The 14,557-nt window shown below is 44.8% G+C and overlaps 1 protein-coding gene across 3 annotated transcripts in view; it reads left to right on the forward strand.

The window, feature by feature from the left end:
- LOC119450780 (uncharacterized) overlaps window positions 1-14,557 on the forward strand; it is a 177,998-nt gene that overhangs the window by 140,197 nt on the left and 23,244 nt on the right. For all 3 annotated transcript variants that reach the window (XM_049666225.1, XM_037714283.2, XM_049666224.1), the window contains exons 4-5: window positions 4,050-4,153; window positions 9,049-9,251. In XM_049666225.1, coding sequence (XP_049522182.1) covers window positions 4,050-4,153; window positions 9,049-9,251 — 307 coding nt within the window. The remainder of the gene's footprint in view (window positions 1-4,049; window positions 4,154-9,048; window positions 9,252-14,557) is intronic.

Here is a 14,557-nt window from a genome sequence, read left to right on the forward strand (position 1 = left end):
TTCAATCGAGCAACGTGAACGATATCAGAGGAGGATCGCGGTATGCAGGCACAGATAAGTTTTATCTCGTAGGACACGTCTGTAACTTGACGCAGGACATGGTACGGGCCTGAATAGGGCGAAATCAGCTTCTTACACAGACAAACTCGCCATGCTGGTTTCCAAAGAAGCACGATGTCACCAGGGTTTTAAAGTGGGCATCGCGGTGATGAGCGTCATATATGCGTCGTTGCTTTTGCTAGGAAGTGGTCAGATGCAGGCGTGCAGTCTCAGGTGCCTCTGCAGCTCTAGATATGGCATTACGGGCATATTCTGACGTTCTATCGAGAACGGCTGGGAGGATAGTGTCAAATCGTAATATAGGGTCTCGTCCATACAAGAGAAAAAAAATGAAGAGAAACCAGCAGAATCATGGCGGGACATATTGTAGGCGAATGTGACGAACCGCAGAGCGGCATCCCAGACACGGTGGAAGGTAGAGACGTACAGGTATTCCCAGAATAATTCGGAACGCCGGACACCCAGCTGCTTGTCGGCGGAGCGCGCCGGGCGGATAAATACAGGCAAGATCTGCGCATGCACGGTCTCCCTAGCGAGCAAGTTTCGCTCCCTAGTGCATCTAGATATGCGTTGTCTTGCTCCAAAAGGGTAGTGCTAGGTGCCCTTTAGCTTTGTACAATGGGCCTGGGCGGATGAATGTCTGTAGGTGGTCTGTAGCACAGTATGCACCGTTATATATCAATAAAGGCTTGTGGATTCCTTGCAGCGTATTTTCGCCATGATCTGCATCCCGTCTTGGAGATAGCAATGCTTTGCTTGATTACGTGGGAGTGAGGCGGCTTGGCTAAAACGGCATCGCTTACCTTATTTTCAACCATGTTAGCCTGTCCTGCGGAGTATTAGTTCTTGTTAAATTATCTCCCGATTCGTGTTACTAGTTTTGTAATACGAGGACAATTTCGACTATTACATGACCGCTCCCTTAACAGGTGTGTCTGCGATAGTGGCAATAAAACAGTTTACAAAATGAAATAAGGCGGCACGTTCATCAAGGCCAATTTCACGCACAGGAAGTGAGTTCATGCAAAGGGCACTCTAATAAACTCTTCACGACTGCAGTCATTTATTTGCGCACCTCGGTACCTGATTCGCGCCAATCAATCACGGAATCTGGACCATTGGTAGCGAGTATCCTTACATTTTGATGAAGTGTCAGCGTTTGTTGGCCTAGATACTCATTTTATTTTGCTCGAGAGGGAATGTACAATGATAATCAAGGGTAGGCTGTGTGAGCTGAATGCAACGAATAGTATGGAAAACATAGTAAATGTAAATGCCAGGAAGAACACTGGGTTAATTTTTTCCACAGAAAACAAAAATAATCGAAACGTAAGTGCGTTTCGTCTGAAGCGGTTGGCATGTTCCGCTATCAGTAACTCGCGAATGCGCCGTCCAAGCGAGAGCAGCTTGTAGCCGGCGTGGAATCGACTCGTAGAGCGCACCTACGAAGTCCCTCCTCTCACCAAGGCGTTTCCAGTCACGCGTTATGGCGAGCCAGAGCTCGTCGGCACTGGCACCTCCCAGATTCAGCTTGGACAAACTTTTCTTCATCGTGCCCCACACGTTCTCCATAACATTGAAGTCCGCACCTTTGGGAGGCCAGTCAAGAACGCGAACACCAAGTTCTTGAAGATCACAGTTCTGGAGCGGATGCCAATATGTGGTAGTCCAGAATTTCGCAGTAAGCTTCAGCTGTGAACGATGAGGACAGTCGGATTAGCGGACCGAGGCCGTCCTTGCTAATTGCTTTCCCAAACGTTGACAGCACAGCGGCCGCTGCTGTAGATATCGGAAATATTTATTTATTTATTTTATTTGTGAATACTGCGGTCTAGTTAGACCATAGCAGAGTGGTACATTTTGTAGGAAACATACATTTGGGCAGAAAAAGAACAGACAATAACAAGTCAGTATTAGGACACGGACATTTAAAATAAACGCTCTTCAAAGGACACCAAAGATTTTTGGGTTACAGCTTCGTTGGAGAGGTTATTCCAATCGTTTATTGTACGAGCAAAAAAAAAAAGAATATTTCAAAGAATTGACTCTGTTTTATAGGCATAATTGCTTGCGAATGTACGGTTTCTAGTTGCGTATCCTGTCGATGGAGTCAATATATGTGATGTGTTAATTCTGTAATAACCATTTACCAACTGATAAACGTACCGAGGCTCGTATCGACACGAAAAGAATTAAGGGAAGAAATAATGCTCTTTCCAGATGAAATACCCTTTGAGCGTCCCAACAAATTGTGCTTACAAGACCAGAAAAAAAGAAAAAAAAACGTGCAGTTGTATGGTCTCCATACGCGGCGCTCTTGATCCCATCTGGATGAAAATGTCGATTCATCTGAGGACATGACTTCCTTCCATTCTTCAATCGTTCAGCGCCCATATGCCCTGGAAAACTCAAGGCGCCGGCGTTTTAGGCGCTCCGTAAGGTGCGGCTTTTGTGCCGCGACAAATCCACGAAGACCAGCCTCTCGCATGCGCCTTCTAATTGTTTCCTCGCTGGCTTGCAGGCTGAGGGCTGTTTGGATTATTTGGTTGACCGCAGTTGTAGACTTTTCTGTGAGGCGGCATATCTGGCGTTGAGGTATACCTTGTGAGCAGAGCTTAGATTTCTCCGCTCATCCATCGGCACTCTTTTCGCCATGCTGCCTCAATTGGAATAGGGCGGAGTTCATGTAACTGGCATGGTTTAAATATGTTCGTATCTCTTTATCAATGGAGCCACCGATATCATCATGGTTGCATCAGACGAAAATGCCACCCTTTGCCCGTGCTAGTCACGGTCGGCTACCATACATATTTTGAGCAAATGATAAAAACGGCCCACATGAAAAATGAAAAAAAGCGCCCAAGCACACGAACATGCACACAAGGGCGCTTATGCTCCAATGCGCGTGCATGCGCAGATACAGCTTGTCACAGACACCACCAGCCCAGCCGCCCTTGACAAAACACTAAGGGGCACCTAGGGCTCCCGTTTTGGAGCAACGCAACGCAAACTAGAAGCACTGGGCCACCACGCTTGCTGGCTAGGGAGACCGCGCACGCGCAGACCATGGTACAAATTTTTCCACGGGCGCGCTGCGCCGGCGAGCGGCCGCGCATGTGGCATTCCGAATTATTCTGGAAGCGCCTGTACATAGCGAGTTTTTCTGTGATCGTTCTATTGAGCCGCTCTGTGAGGCCGTTGGCCTGAGGAGGATACGCCGTTGTAAACTTGTGCTTTGTAGCGCAGGTGTGCAAGATGTCCTGCACAACCTGTGAGAGAAAGTAGCGGCCCCGATCGGTAAGAAGTTGTCGGGGAGCGCCGTGGTGAAGTATCACAGCTTTGAGAAGGAAGTCAGAGGCGTCGGTTGCACAACTGGTAGAGAGAGCCCGTGTGATCGCGTACCGGGTGGTGTAGTCCGTAGCAACTGCTATTCATTTGTTCTCACTAAGTGATAGGGAAGGCCAATGAGATCAAGCGCTGCAGTAGCGATATATGTACATATACAGGGGATCAATCGTGTTTTCCGGAATTTTTAAATATCGCCTGTTGTAAGATAACTTAATTGTAGTCATTGAGCTGCGTTATTCATAAAGACGGACATTACTTTCACGAGAGATTGAAACACATATTCAACTAAGGAAAAAAATCGATTATTTCCTTCTTGTTTAATTACTTTATGACAGATATCGCACTTGACGAATTGTAGCCGGTGAGATTGCGAGGCGTATCCACTTGGAAATAATTTTCAGAATGCGACAGGTTTGGCGATACTCTCCATCAAATACGCCGTTAAAATGCACATTTGGTGCAAAAATGTTTTCAACAAAACAAACTTTTATCGATTGAAACACGATACAACGAGCACCCTGTATTTAGTTCCGTAATTTTGGAAATACTTTTTTTAAAGAATGCTTCGCTAGTTCGTACAGACAACTTATGTTATTTTCGAAGAGTATTGACCTGATCGCCGCTTTGTCGCTCCTACGCAGATGAGCTACGTTACCAGGCAGAAGACAGCGACAGTACACAGATCCTTACCGATCAAAAGTACACGGAGAAAGTCGTCAAAGTAGCGGAGGCACTCAAGATCAAGGTAAGCAGTGGCATGAACGCCGCGATTGAGGTAATAAGGCAGGTTGCTATTATTGCGATAGCAATTATATGGACACTCAAAAGCAGATTTCTGCCGTCGGCGTCGCCGTCGCCGTGAGGTTCCGTATGACGTCATTTGGAGAAGAAATCGTCGCCGCGCGCCGAACGCTGTATGTGCGAGTGAAAGGGAGCGAGGGGCGCGTCTTTCACGGGGAGTGAACGAACGGCGGAGAACAAACGCGCGTTCTGCGCCGTGCTCGCTTAAGGGCTGCAGAAGTAGGCGTCTCTGTTCTCCTTCACAATCACCATGTATGTAGAGCAAACGCGCCTTCTTCCGACGAGCGAGAGGCCGTGGGGGAGAGGGAGGGAAGGGAGGCGACGTTTAGCTGCGGCACGCAGTGCCTATTTATATCAGAGGCTCCGGCAACAGTCACCAACGCCGCACGCATTTTGAGCGAACGCGGGCAAAACGCCGATGGCGTCGTCAACAGTTCTGCGTGTTGCCGATGCTGCTGCATGTCCAAGTTTATACAGCTGATAAAGCTAATATCATTACTCCGTATGTTCGTCAAGTTTGCTATCGTGAGTTCTCTTTAGGTGAAATGCGACAAAATCGTTGCATGGCGGTGGGAGGGCTATCATGGAGCCAACCCGGCGAAAGCGTCGTCGTCGACGCGTCGCGCGTCGCGTCGCGTCGTCGTGCGCCGTGGTCGTGGGGCCGTGGGGCCAAGGCGTGTGGCCGGCGGGCCGTGGGGGCATGGGGCAGTGGGCCGTGGGGCAGTGGGCCATGGGCCGTGGGCATGGGGCCGTGGGGCATGGGGCGTGGGGCATGGGCATGGGGCATGGGCTGGGCATGGGCCGGTGGGGCATGGGCCGTGGGGCATGGGCCGTGGGGGCATGGGCATGGGCCATGGGCATGGGCGGGGACTCTGTGCTACGGCACCAAATGCGTATCTTGCAACCGAGCACAAGGGGAACTCGCAACGCAATCTCCCAAGCGAAAACACAAAAAGCGGGAAGGCAGCGCAGGGAGGGAGGGGGGGGGAGCAGCTTCCACTCTGCCAACAAATACGCTTGCACTGGTGTGGTGGCGGTCGCCCGCACCGTCTCTTATCTCCACACGGCTCTGACCTTTCTATGCGCTGTGCATTCGCCGCTCAGTTTCCGTTGAAGCGATATACCGCACGATTCTTCGCCCGCTGCAGCGCCTGCGCTTGCTGCCAGCGTTTTGACAGCCGTTGTCTGCGGTCATTCAGTGTGATCTATTCATGTTTGTTTGTACGCGATGACACCACGCTTGTCAATTCAGTTAGAAAGCCAATGTGTCCAAGTTAATGCAGCCGATAAAACTACTATCCCTACTTCGAATAGCTCTCTACCAATTTGCTATCGCAATTGATGATTCGCCTTTCGGGCGAAACTGCGACATTTTTTCTGAAGTTTTTGTTCAACTAAACGGGTAGGTTTCGACTGTTGGTAACAAACAAGCCTGCACGTTTTATTCCTGCTGCTGCATAGTACCCGCGCTTCTTTCCTTCTTTTTTCTTCTTTTTCTCTTCATACATGCATCGGCCTGGCTGTATTATCGTGTAACGTGGGTTTCAGCAACAATACTATGCTGACGTTTACTTTCATTTAACGAATATCCGTGTTCAGCTGGTTTTCTTGTCTGTTAATTGTGGTAAAGTCCCGAAGGGTTTCATTCAACCGCGCCTGAAAGCTGCGTCATAGAAATGACCCTTTTCCTTGCTTGAACCGAAACACCTCTTATCACAAAAGTATCTGTAAAATAATAAATATTTTGGTGTGAAGGCATCAAATGGCCCCATGAGCGTAAACGTCGGCGGCGTCTATAGACTCGAAATGAGACCTAAATTCCCATTGGCTACGACGCCACGTCACGAGAGCGTCTCGACGGAGCAGAGGGTACAAATCGGAACACCTGCTGCCGCGACAGCGCGCCAGGCGTTGCCTGACAGGAGAGAGCATCGCCGCGACATCACGTCACCAGCGCGCCTGGACGGAGCAGATACGGTGACGGGACGCCGCGGGGCGAGACGGGTTGTCGACGGCGGAGCATTTGCGTGACGCGCGCGTGTGGGTGCCGCCTTCTCGCACTCGGAAGCCGGCGCGTGGTCCGTTTGTCTCCCACCCCCACTGGGCTTAACTGCTGCGCGCTCCTGCTGGTCTTGATCGTCGCTGTTGCTCCCTCGGTCTCTCGTCACGCAAGACGTCGGTGGCATTCGGCCCGCTTGATTTCTCAGCAATATCGTCCAAATGACTCCGATCTACAGCCAACATACTAACGCAGAAATTGTAGAAAAGTAACCCACACCGTTCGATAACATACCCCGCAGCAAAACTCGAAAACATTACATGCAGCTCGAAACTCGAAGGACGGCTCAGCGGCGTTCTATTGGACATTAAGGCTTTCGCTTTCATAACCTAAAAGAATTGCTTTTGTGTCTTCAGATGCTTTTTTTGTCAAATCGGCTTCATTAATACCTGAGCTGCCCAAAATGAAATAAGGACATTTGTTTAGTTTTATTAATTATATTTCAGTCTTATTGTGAATGTGGATGACACTTGAACGTAATTATCAATAATTAATGCAGTAGCTGTGCGCCAGACGAGGATATTCAAGTTTCGCAAAAGCAACTAAAGAAGACAAATTAGGCGGCCCTCCCTTTAATTCTGTTCTAGAGCGCAGCAAGCAGAGTTCACTCTGCAGGGTAGCTGTGGCTACGCATCTACACGGCATCTGACATAAAAGGGTAGAGCGAAGGAATCAGCTATTTGGTGTTCATTCATCCTGTAATGCGTGGAGTGAAACTGGGTAGGGCTATTAACACGGAGATCGAATAGGCTAATGACATCAGACAGGCCTCGGTCTTAGCAGCCGTAATCAGTTAAACTGAGCGTACTACAAGACAAATTGCATACAAGGGTCCGTCCAGATTATGCGTCCCAGGCATGCTCCTGGACTATCACAGAAAGTTTAGGTAGAAGTTGTGGCTTTTTACAGTGCATTGCCCCAGGTATTTTGGCGAAATATTTATTCTGAAGAATATTTCAAACATGCGAGCTTCATGTGTTGATTATTTACTTAAAATAATGAGTGAGATTCAAGTGTTGATTACGTAAATAAAGAAAGCATTACTTAAAATATATTGACAGCTTATTTAATAGTGGCACTGCTAACGTTTACATGAATCTTCCTGAAGAAAATTCACTCCAAATCAGCAATGCACGGGAAAGTAAAATAAATTAGGCTCAAAATCAACGCCATCAGTGTATTATGAATAGTGGCTGTCAAATGATTTTGTGCTGACTGTACGGTGAGCATGGAAATGCAGGACTAGCGTCACCGTATACTGAAGATACGACGCCTTTACTTTTTAGAGCGCTACGGCTCAGCCGATTTTCAAATTTTGATCATGCGTGCCTTTAATGATTCAAGCTTATTTCATAACCTAGAATGATTAGCAATAACCAGTTCAGCACTTCACGTACTAAAAGATTACATAAAAGATGGAATACAGGCAAGCGAGTATTTCAGGCGTTCATTCCAGAATCATGTTCACGAATGTTGTTGGGCCATCGGGCTCTATATTGGACCCACTTCTATTTGTATTATATGTAAATGGTATGCCTGACTACCTTTCTTCTTGAAAGCGTACGCATTTTGCTGAAGATGTACTATCGTATACTCTAACAAGTGTCTCTGAACTATAATAAGCATACTTAATGACAATTTACTCGACCTACTGGACTCGTGCCATGCTAAGAAGCTACACATAAGCCCGTCTATACGGAAGTTTGTTCTATTTCTGTCCCACCAGTGGGGGGGGGGGGGGTACATTTTCTCCAGCTTTCCCGATTTCATTGGGCATCACTCCTACCTCTGCAGGTTTTCCTGTAGTTACCTTAGTGTTGAACTTCCCTGCAATCTATCCAGAAAAATCCAAATTAAAGCAGAATATTGCCTAAGTAATTAGGGTACTTCTAAAAACACGATAAATATTGAACCATCAAAGACGAATTTTCTCATTCCTCTCATTTAATCACTCGCACACTAACTATTGCATTATTTGCGTGGGAAACACGTAACCCATTTACGGTCATTGCCAAATTTTCAGAACCAGGCGATTAGGACAATTACAGTGTTAATGCAACCACAATGCTCCACATCTATTACAAACTAACCGATCCTATCAGTCGAACAAGTCGTTAAATTTAATCTTGGTATTTTTTAACACTTGGCAATAACACATGACGCGCTGGCTTGATAGCACAATGTTCTCAAATGAACACTAATTTTCCGAGGTTCGCATTTATCAAGAGCTTTTTTACCCAAAATGCACACTAATTACGGCAAGCAGACTGTCCATTCTTCATTCGTCGTTTTCTGAAACGCATTACAAGTGGATATAAAAATAAGCAAGACGCACGAATTTAACAAACGACTTAAAGAATATGTTTAATCTTCAGCTGATGCCTAGTTAACTTGTAACTGATAAAAATTACTTCACGTGTCTTCATTTAGTTTCCATTGTGATGAAATACAGTTTTTGTGGATGTGCTTGCTGTGCATGTATATTTATCTTCGCCAATTAAAATGTGCGTGTCGCTCGTTTGTCATGCCTTTCTGTTACATAAATGCGTAACAGGGTAATGTAGAATACTTCACTAAATGGTCCCATTGCAGTATTTGACTTCGGCATTCCTATCATATAAATATTCTGCAGATGTATTATTTTGTTGACAAAAATTGATTTTCATTCTGAAAAAAAAACTGTACCTCATGAGATAGGCGCCTCAGTACCCATGCCGTATGACATACGAATCTGGAAACATGTCATGCAAACTTGAGCAGTACTACGTTTTCTTCGTCAGGGTCTTTTCTGCATGGGACCTGCACCAGGCTTTGTCTCAGTCAGCGAGTTCCTACATCTGGATGAGCGAGATTTCGTTGAGCTGCCCGTCAAGAACCCTCGCGACACAGTCCTCGCAGTGTGCTACACTTCCGGAAGCACCGGCTTGCCGAAGGGAGCCGAGATGACGCATTACAACTACGTGGCCGCCTTCTACACAACAACGTAAGAAAGCTCCAAGGTCTTGCTGTTATTGATGTTGCAGATGTAGATGTAGAGCCTTGGAGTTACTGTTGCCTCGAAGCTCTTTCATGCTGATTATCGTCAGCTTCCTCTTCTTTAATCAGTCTGTGTTATATCAACTGCAAGACTTAACCACTTGTAATATACAACCTTCCTTCGCAGGCTTGTTACAAGTGAGAGTGAAAAATGAAATTTGTTTGGCTCTTTTGCGCTCAAAACTCAATTCTCATAGAAAATACGTTTATTGTTTCTCTGACAGAACAGGATCTGGCACACAAATTGTTTTCGAATAACTGTAGGTACTTAAACATTCACTGGCGTCTGAAACAGCGAAGAGTCGCCTTAGCCAGGTAACGGCTGCTGATTTTTAGTTGAACACTTTTTCCAACCTTACAAACTATTTCGCTGACACCAGATTGATGCATTAGCCTATATTCACCCCATCTGTCACCTTTCACTCAAGATTATTTCTCGGTCAATTGCCACCTGGATCATTAAGCATAACTTAACAATCGCTCCGGGATATGCCACGATACAAAGGCATAACTTAACAATCGCTCAATTTTGCCCACGCAACATTAAACTCAACTACTCTTTTCTTCCACGTAGAATAGTAGACTGCAGTCAGCTCAGCAATATTGCAACAGCCCAGTCAATAATAAATTTTTCTTTCTATCTATCAGCCTGTAATTAAATTTATTTTAATAAACTACATTTTATGAACATTTGGTTCTCTTGGTTTGTCTTTCTAAGTTAATTTCTAAGTTAGTAAAGTATTTGTTATTCTATTGTGTAGTTTGTATTTATGCATTCAGTTTCTGTGCCGTATTCTTGAACTCTAGCTGTCGTATGCTGTATGTATTTTGTACTGTAGTTAGCTAGCCATGAACTATTATTGTATTGCTTACTGTAATTATTGTATGCTCATTTTCTCTCCTCATAGTGTAAAAAATGTGTTGCGCGTGTAGGTAATACAACGTTCCAACGTGATATGGAACCACTGTGATTTTCTTCTTTTTGTTTACGTGAGCCCAATTTCTTACACCCGGGCTGCATAACATATTTCGCACAGTGGATTACCATAGATCACGCTTTCTGATGTATTTATTGAACGTGTTGTTAAAAATATAAACAGAACCCATATTAAGGGAGAGCGTGCACCATTTCGAGGATCGTTCTATCTTTAAAATTTAATAAAATGGAAAGTGTATCAGAACCGAAACAATCATTTTACAATTAGACAATAGGCGGAAGGATATACACGCAACAACTAGCTTATTGCAAAGCATAAAAATGTGTCCTTTTCATATAGCTGCGGGAATTCTAAATGTTCAGGTGGAAAGGCTAAAGAATGGCCAGTTCTCCGACAGCCTAATTGCGCCAATTTCTAAAAAACGACAATGAATGGCAAGAAAAATGCTTAAGATAAAATTACCTCATTCATTATTTTATTTCATATGATGTATGCGGGTGATCCAGCCTTAACGGGTACTGTACTCTAAATACAAAGCAGTGTGATTGCGAAAGAAAACATTGCAGACGTTTATTATTAGAAAGATATCATAAGCAGCCAACATAAAATGACAGCAAACACAGCATAGGGGAAATAACTGGTACTTACTAATTGAATTAAAGAAATGATAAATTAAAGAAAATGAAAATGGATGAAAGAACAACTGTCCGCAGGTGGGGAACGAACCTACGGCTTCGCATTACGATATGTCGGTTTATTGACGAGTTGCCATCACCAAAAAAGATCACGTGCTCGTGACGCCTGCGGCAGAAAGGATGTTCCACATCCGCAATATGGTTTGTGAGTGGTGCCGCTGGCTAACACTCCCAGGGTAAGTTCTAGTTGTAAAACATAAATACCCCAGAAAGTGGATGGGAAATCGGCTGCGCGGTAGCTCAATGGGGAGAGCATCGCACGCGTAATGCGAAGACGTGGGTTCGTTCCGCACCTGCGGACAGTTGTTTTTTCATCCATTTTAATTTCCAATAATTTATCATTTCTTTAATTCAATTAGTAAGTATAAGTGATTTCCCCTATGTTGTCCTCGGTGTCATTGTTTGTTGGCTTCTTATGATATGATTGATAAAAATCTGGCCCCTCGGTTCCCTTTCTTCTCGTTCATTAGTAGAAAGAGGAGTTCATAATATATCCCAAAATGTGAAAAAGGGAACCGAGACAGAAAACATCAATAACACTATCAAAAAGTAAGCCATGACACTCTACAAATCCTTCATATCTATACAGGGTGTTTCAGTTAACTTAGGCCAAACATTAAAAATATGCAAAAGCTACGTAGCTGGAAAAAACCTAGGTAATGTTCTTTGCCGTTGCTCGGAGATAGTCAGATTATTTTTTTTTGCATCCCGCCTAATCGCATAGTTAGTCAATTTTTTCATCAACCTCTGAGTTATTATGAATACAAGAAAAGAGTCAACGAGAAAATTGTGGAGCAACATGAAAAACTCCCGATACAGTTTTCCGTTGCTTAATACGTGCTACATAAGTGTTTTTCTGAGCTTGAAAGAAGCCCAAGAATACACGCAAGGTGACTCGAGCGGTCAGTCGCGCGGCAAATTTGCGTGTATTCGCGGGTTTCATTCACGCTCGGAAAAGTGAACTCAAACACCCTGTATACCGTACAGCTACAAAAGAACTGAAGACAAGAAAAGTAAAGAAACAAAAGCAAGAAGACTTCCTGATGTGTTTTCACGTCAAAACTGCGGTTAAGGTGATGCGGTAGTTTTATCTGAGCATTTCATGGTCGTAGTTATTCCGAAGGCGTGGTGCATGTCAGACTTCTTATGTAGGACTTGTACAAGGATTACGTGTTAGGCTGGCTGCAACATCAATGCATTGATTCTGCAATTACGTATCCTTTCATATGAGTGCCGTGCCAAAAATATTGTCACTGCTGTAATCCAAAATTCTCCTGAATGGTGGTTTGAGCGAAAATGAAATGGGTTGTTTGCAACAAAAATTTGGAGTATGCTCAAGTTTAGCCTTTAAGATTGGAACGCGATAGCATTCAAAGAATTCAGACTTCTGCTCACGTTTCCCGGCAACTGTAGCTTATGTAACCATAGAGTTTACCGGGAAACTCCGGTGGGGAACGCTATGTACGAAGGCGAACTTTCTGGTAGAAACGCGGCCTTTTGCGTGGGCCCATCACGAAAGTCGTGAATAGCCGCGCCAAAAAAAAAGACATCATTTTCAAGTTTGTTATTGTTTTGCACTTTAGTATTTCAGAAATGTCTAAGATGTAACATAAAATGCATACGCTGTCGTTTTTTTCACATTTGTCTGTGGGCTGTCATTCTCAATATTCCAAGGAATAACTTTGTCGAATATGCCACACAAGGTATGAGAAACTTTAGTGATGGGATGATGTGGCACTATAACCCGAATATACCACCTGCCATATAGCTGGCGTGACATATACATATACCTAAATATATACGGAAATGTTCGCTCACCGTCAACTCTGCCGACACCGGACATTCTGCGACACGGGGCCCTTATAACGCTGTCGCGGTAAAACAACCGGGCACCAAAGAACTTGATTCGCAATTACGCTATTCACAGGACAGTTACATTTTCCGAGAAGGTGCCAGTGTGCGCAAACACACTTGCGTACTCGTATGAGGCCAGATCGCGGTAGATATCGAATTAACACAAGATAAATTAGTGGTTATTGCGGCGCATGGCTATATATCTTTCACTGACACAGATGTGTTTTGTTATTTCTAAGTGTAATATGCCTCCATTCAGTCATGTGCTAAGCGATTTTTGCATGCCGAGTATGAGGACATTAGAATAACTTGGTGCTGAGTTCTTGTTCATTATTAAAAGCTAGTGTTTGCATGTTCTATCCGTAACGCACCTGCCAATGTAAAACCTACCGAAACTGAGAAGAATTTCATAGACCATGCCAAGTGGCGCAAGAGACATATGGCCTAGCATTCTTCTCGAAACTCAGTGGCAGCTTCTGCGGTATTGAGAAGCGAGGGCACAAGGCAATGAGCTAATCTGGTGCTACGAGAACAATAGGTCTCATGTCCGGCCCCGTTACAGTGTACACTGTAGCCTCGTCTACATTTAGGATAAACGCGCATACCCGTGCTCCGAGGAACGCCAGTGGAGCTAGCGTAGCCTCGCATCGAAGCAAACCTTCGCGGGCACAGCGATGCTTGGAGGCTTGTCTTCGTGTCATCTGCTACATTGTTCGGGTGCATGAAGCCTGTATTTGGTGTGAGGAACTTCGCTCGCAATAAGCATTTGAGAAGCCGGGTCAACGTTGCGTTTGCGAGTCGCATATACAAAGCACAGAAAATGCCCCACTCGAGGAAAATGAAGAGCACCGCCTCCAGCAAACTTTCTCCTTAGAGGGAAAAGAAATCACCTGGTTTCCTTGTTTCACTTACTGCAGGTAACGAGAGGTTCCCTTTTTTTTTCGGCGGGTAAGTTTTCTGCCGCCTATGTAGTTTATTCGGTTATTAACAATGAAACCACTCCACTTCTACATGCGGTTTAGAAAAGACAAAATACGCGTGGAGGCAGGCACCGACGGAGACGAGAAGTTGGAAACCAAGAGTAGCGGCCTCTCTGTCTGGTTTTCTAGCGTCCGTTATAAAATTTCTTGGTGTGGCACACAAACTCAAAACTAAGCGTCCGGCGATGACGATATGCTACTAAAAGCGAAATTTGTCGTCGAAACTGCGGAGCGCAGGCTTGGAGAACCGAAAATGTGGCAGACCACACGAAGCCACGCTTACAAGCATCATTACGACTGTGCAGGTTCTCATCGACAGGCGACCACGCTGCATATTGTATAATGTAGAATACTACAGAAATAATCATATATTGTACATGAGCAAGCCTTTGTATGAACCAATGTCAGTTTTTTTTACTTTACCTATTTCATAGAGTTGGCATTTGACAAGCTGTCTAATAATATTGTATAATTAACAAATGTTGTGTATAACCTGATACTTCTTTGGCCCCAGCTATTTATTGTGTAACCCGCTACCCTCTCTAATGTCCAAATGCCCTGACGATAGAATGAATGAATGGCAAGTATCAAACGTCACTTACTGGAGCGATGTCGCATTATTATCCGGCAGCAAAAGCGCTACCAACATCCTGAGACGCTCATTATAATATAATGTCACTACACAAGGTACACATCTCACGAATAAGGCTATGCGACAGTGCTGACAATACACGCCATAACATACACCATCTCATGTAGGAGTACAATTGCGGATTACTTAACTAA

The sequence above is a fragment of the Dermacentor silvarum genome, chromosome 4 (assembly GCF_013339745.2).
Source record: "Dermacentor silvarum isolate Dsil-2018 chromosome 4, BIME_Dsil_1.4, whole genome shotgun sequence".
Classification (NCBI taxonomy): domain Eukaryota; kingdom Metazoa; phylum Arthropoda; class Arachnida; order Ixodida; family Ixodidae; genus Dermacentor; species Dermacentor silvarum.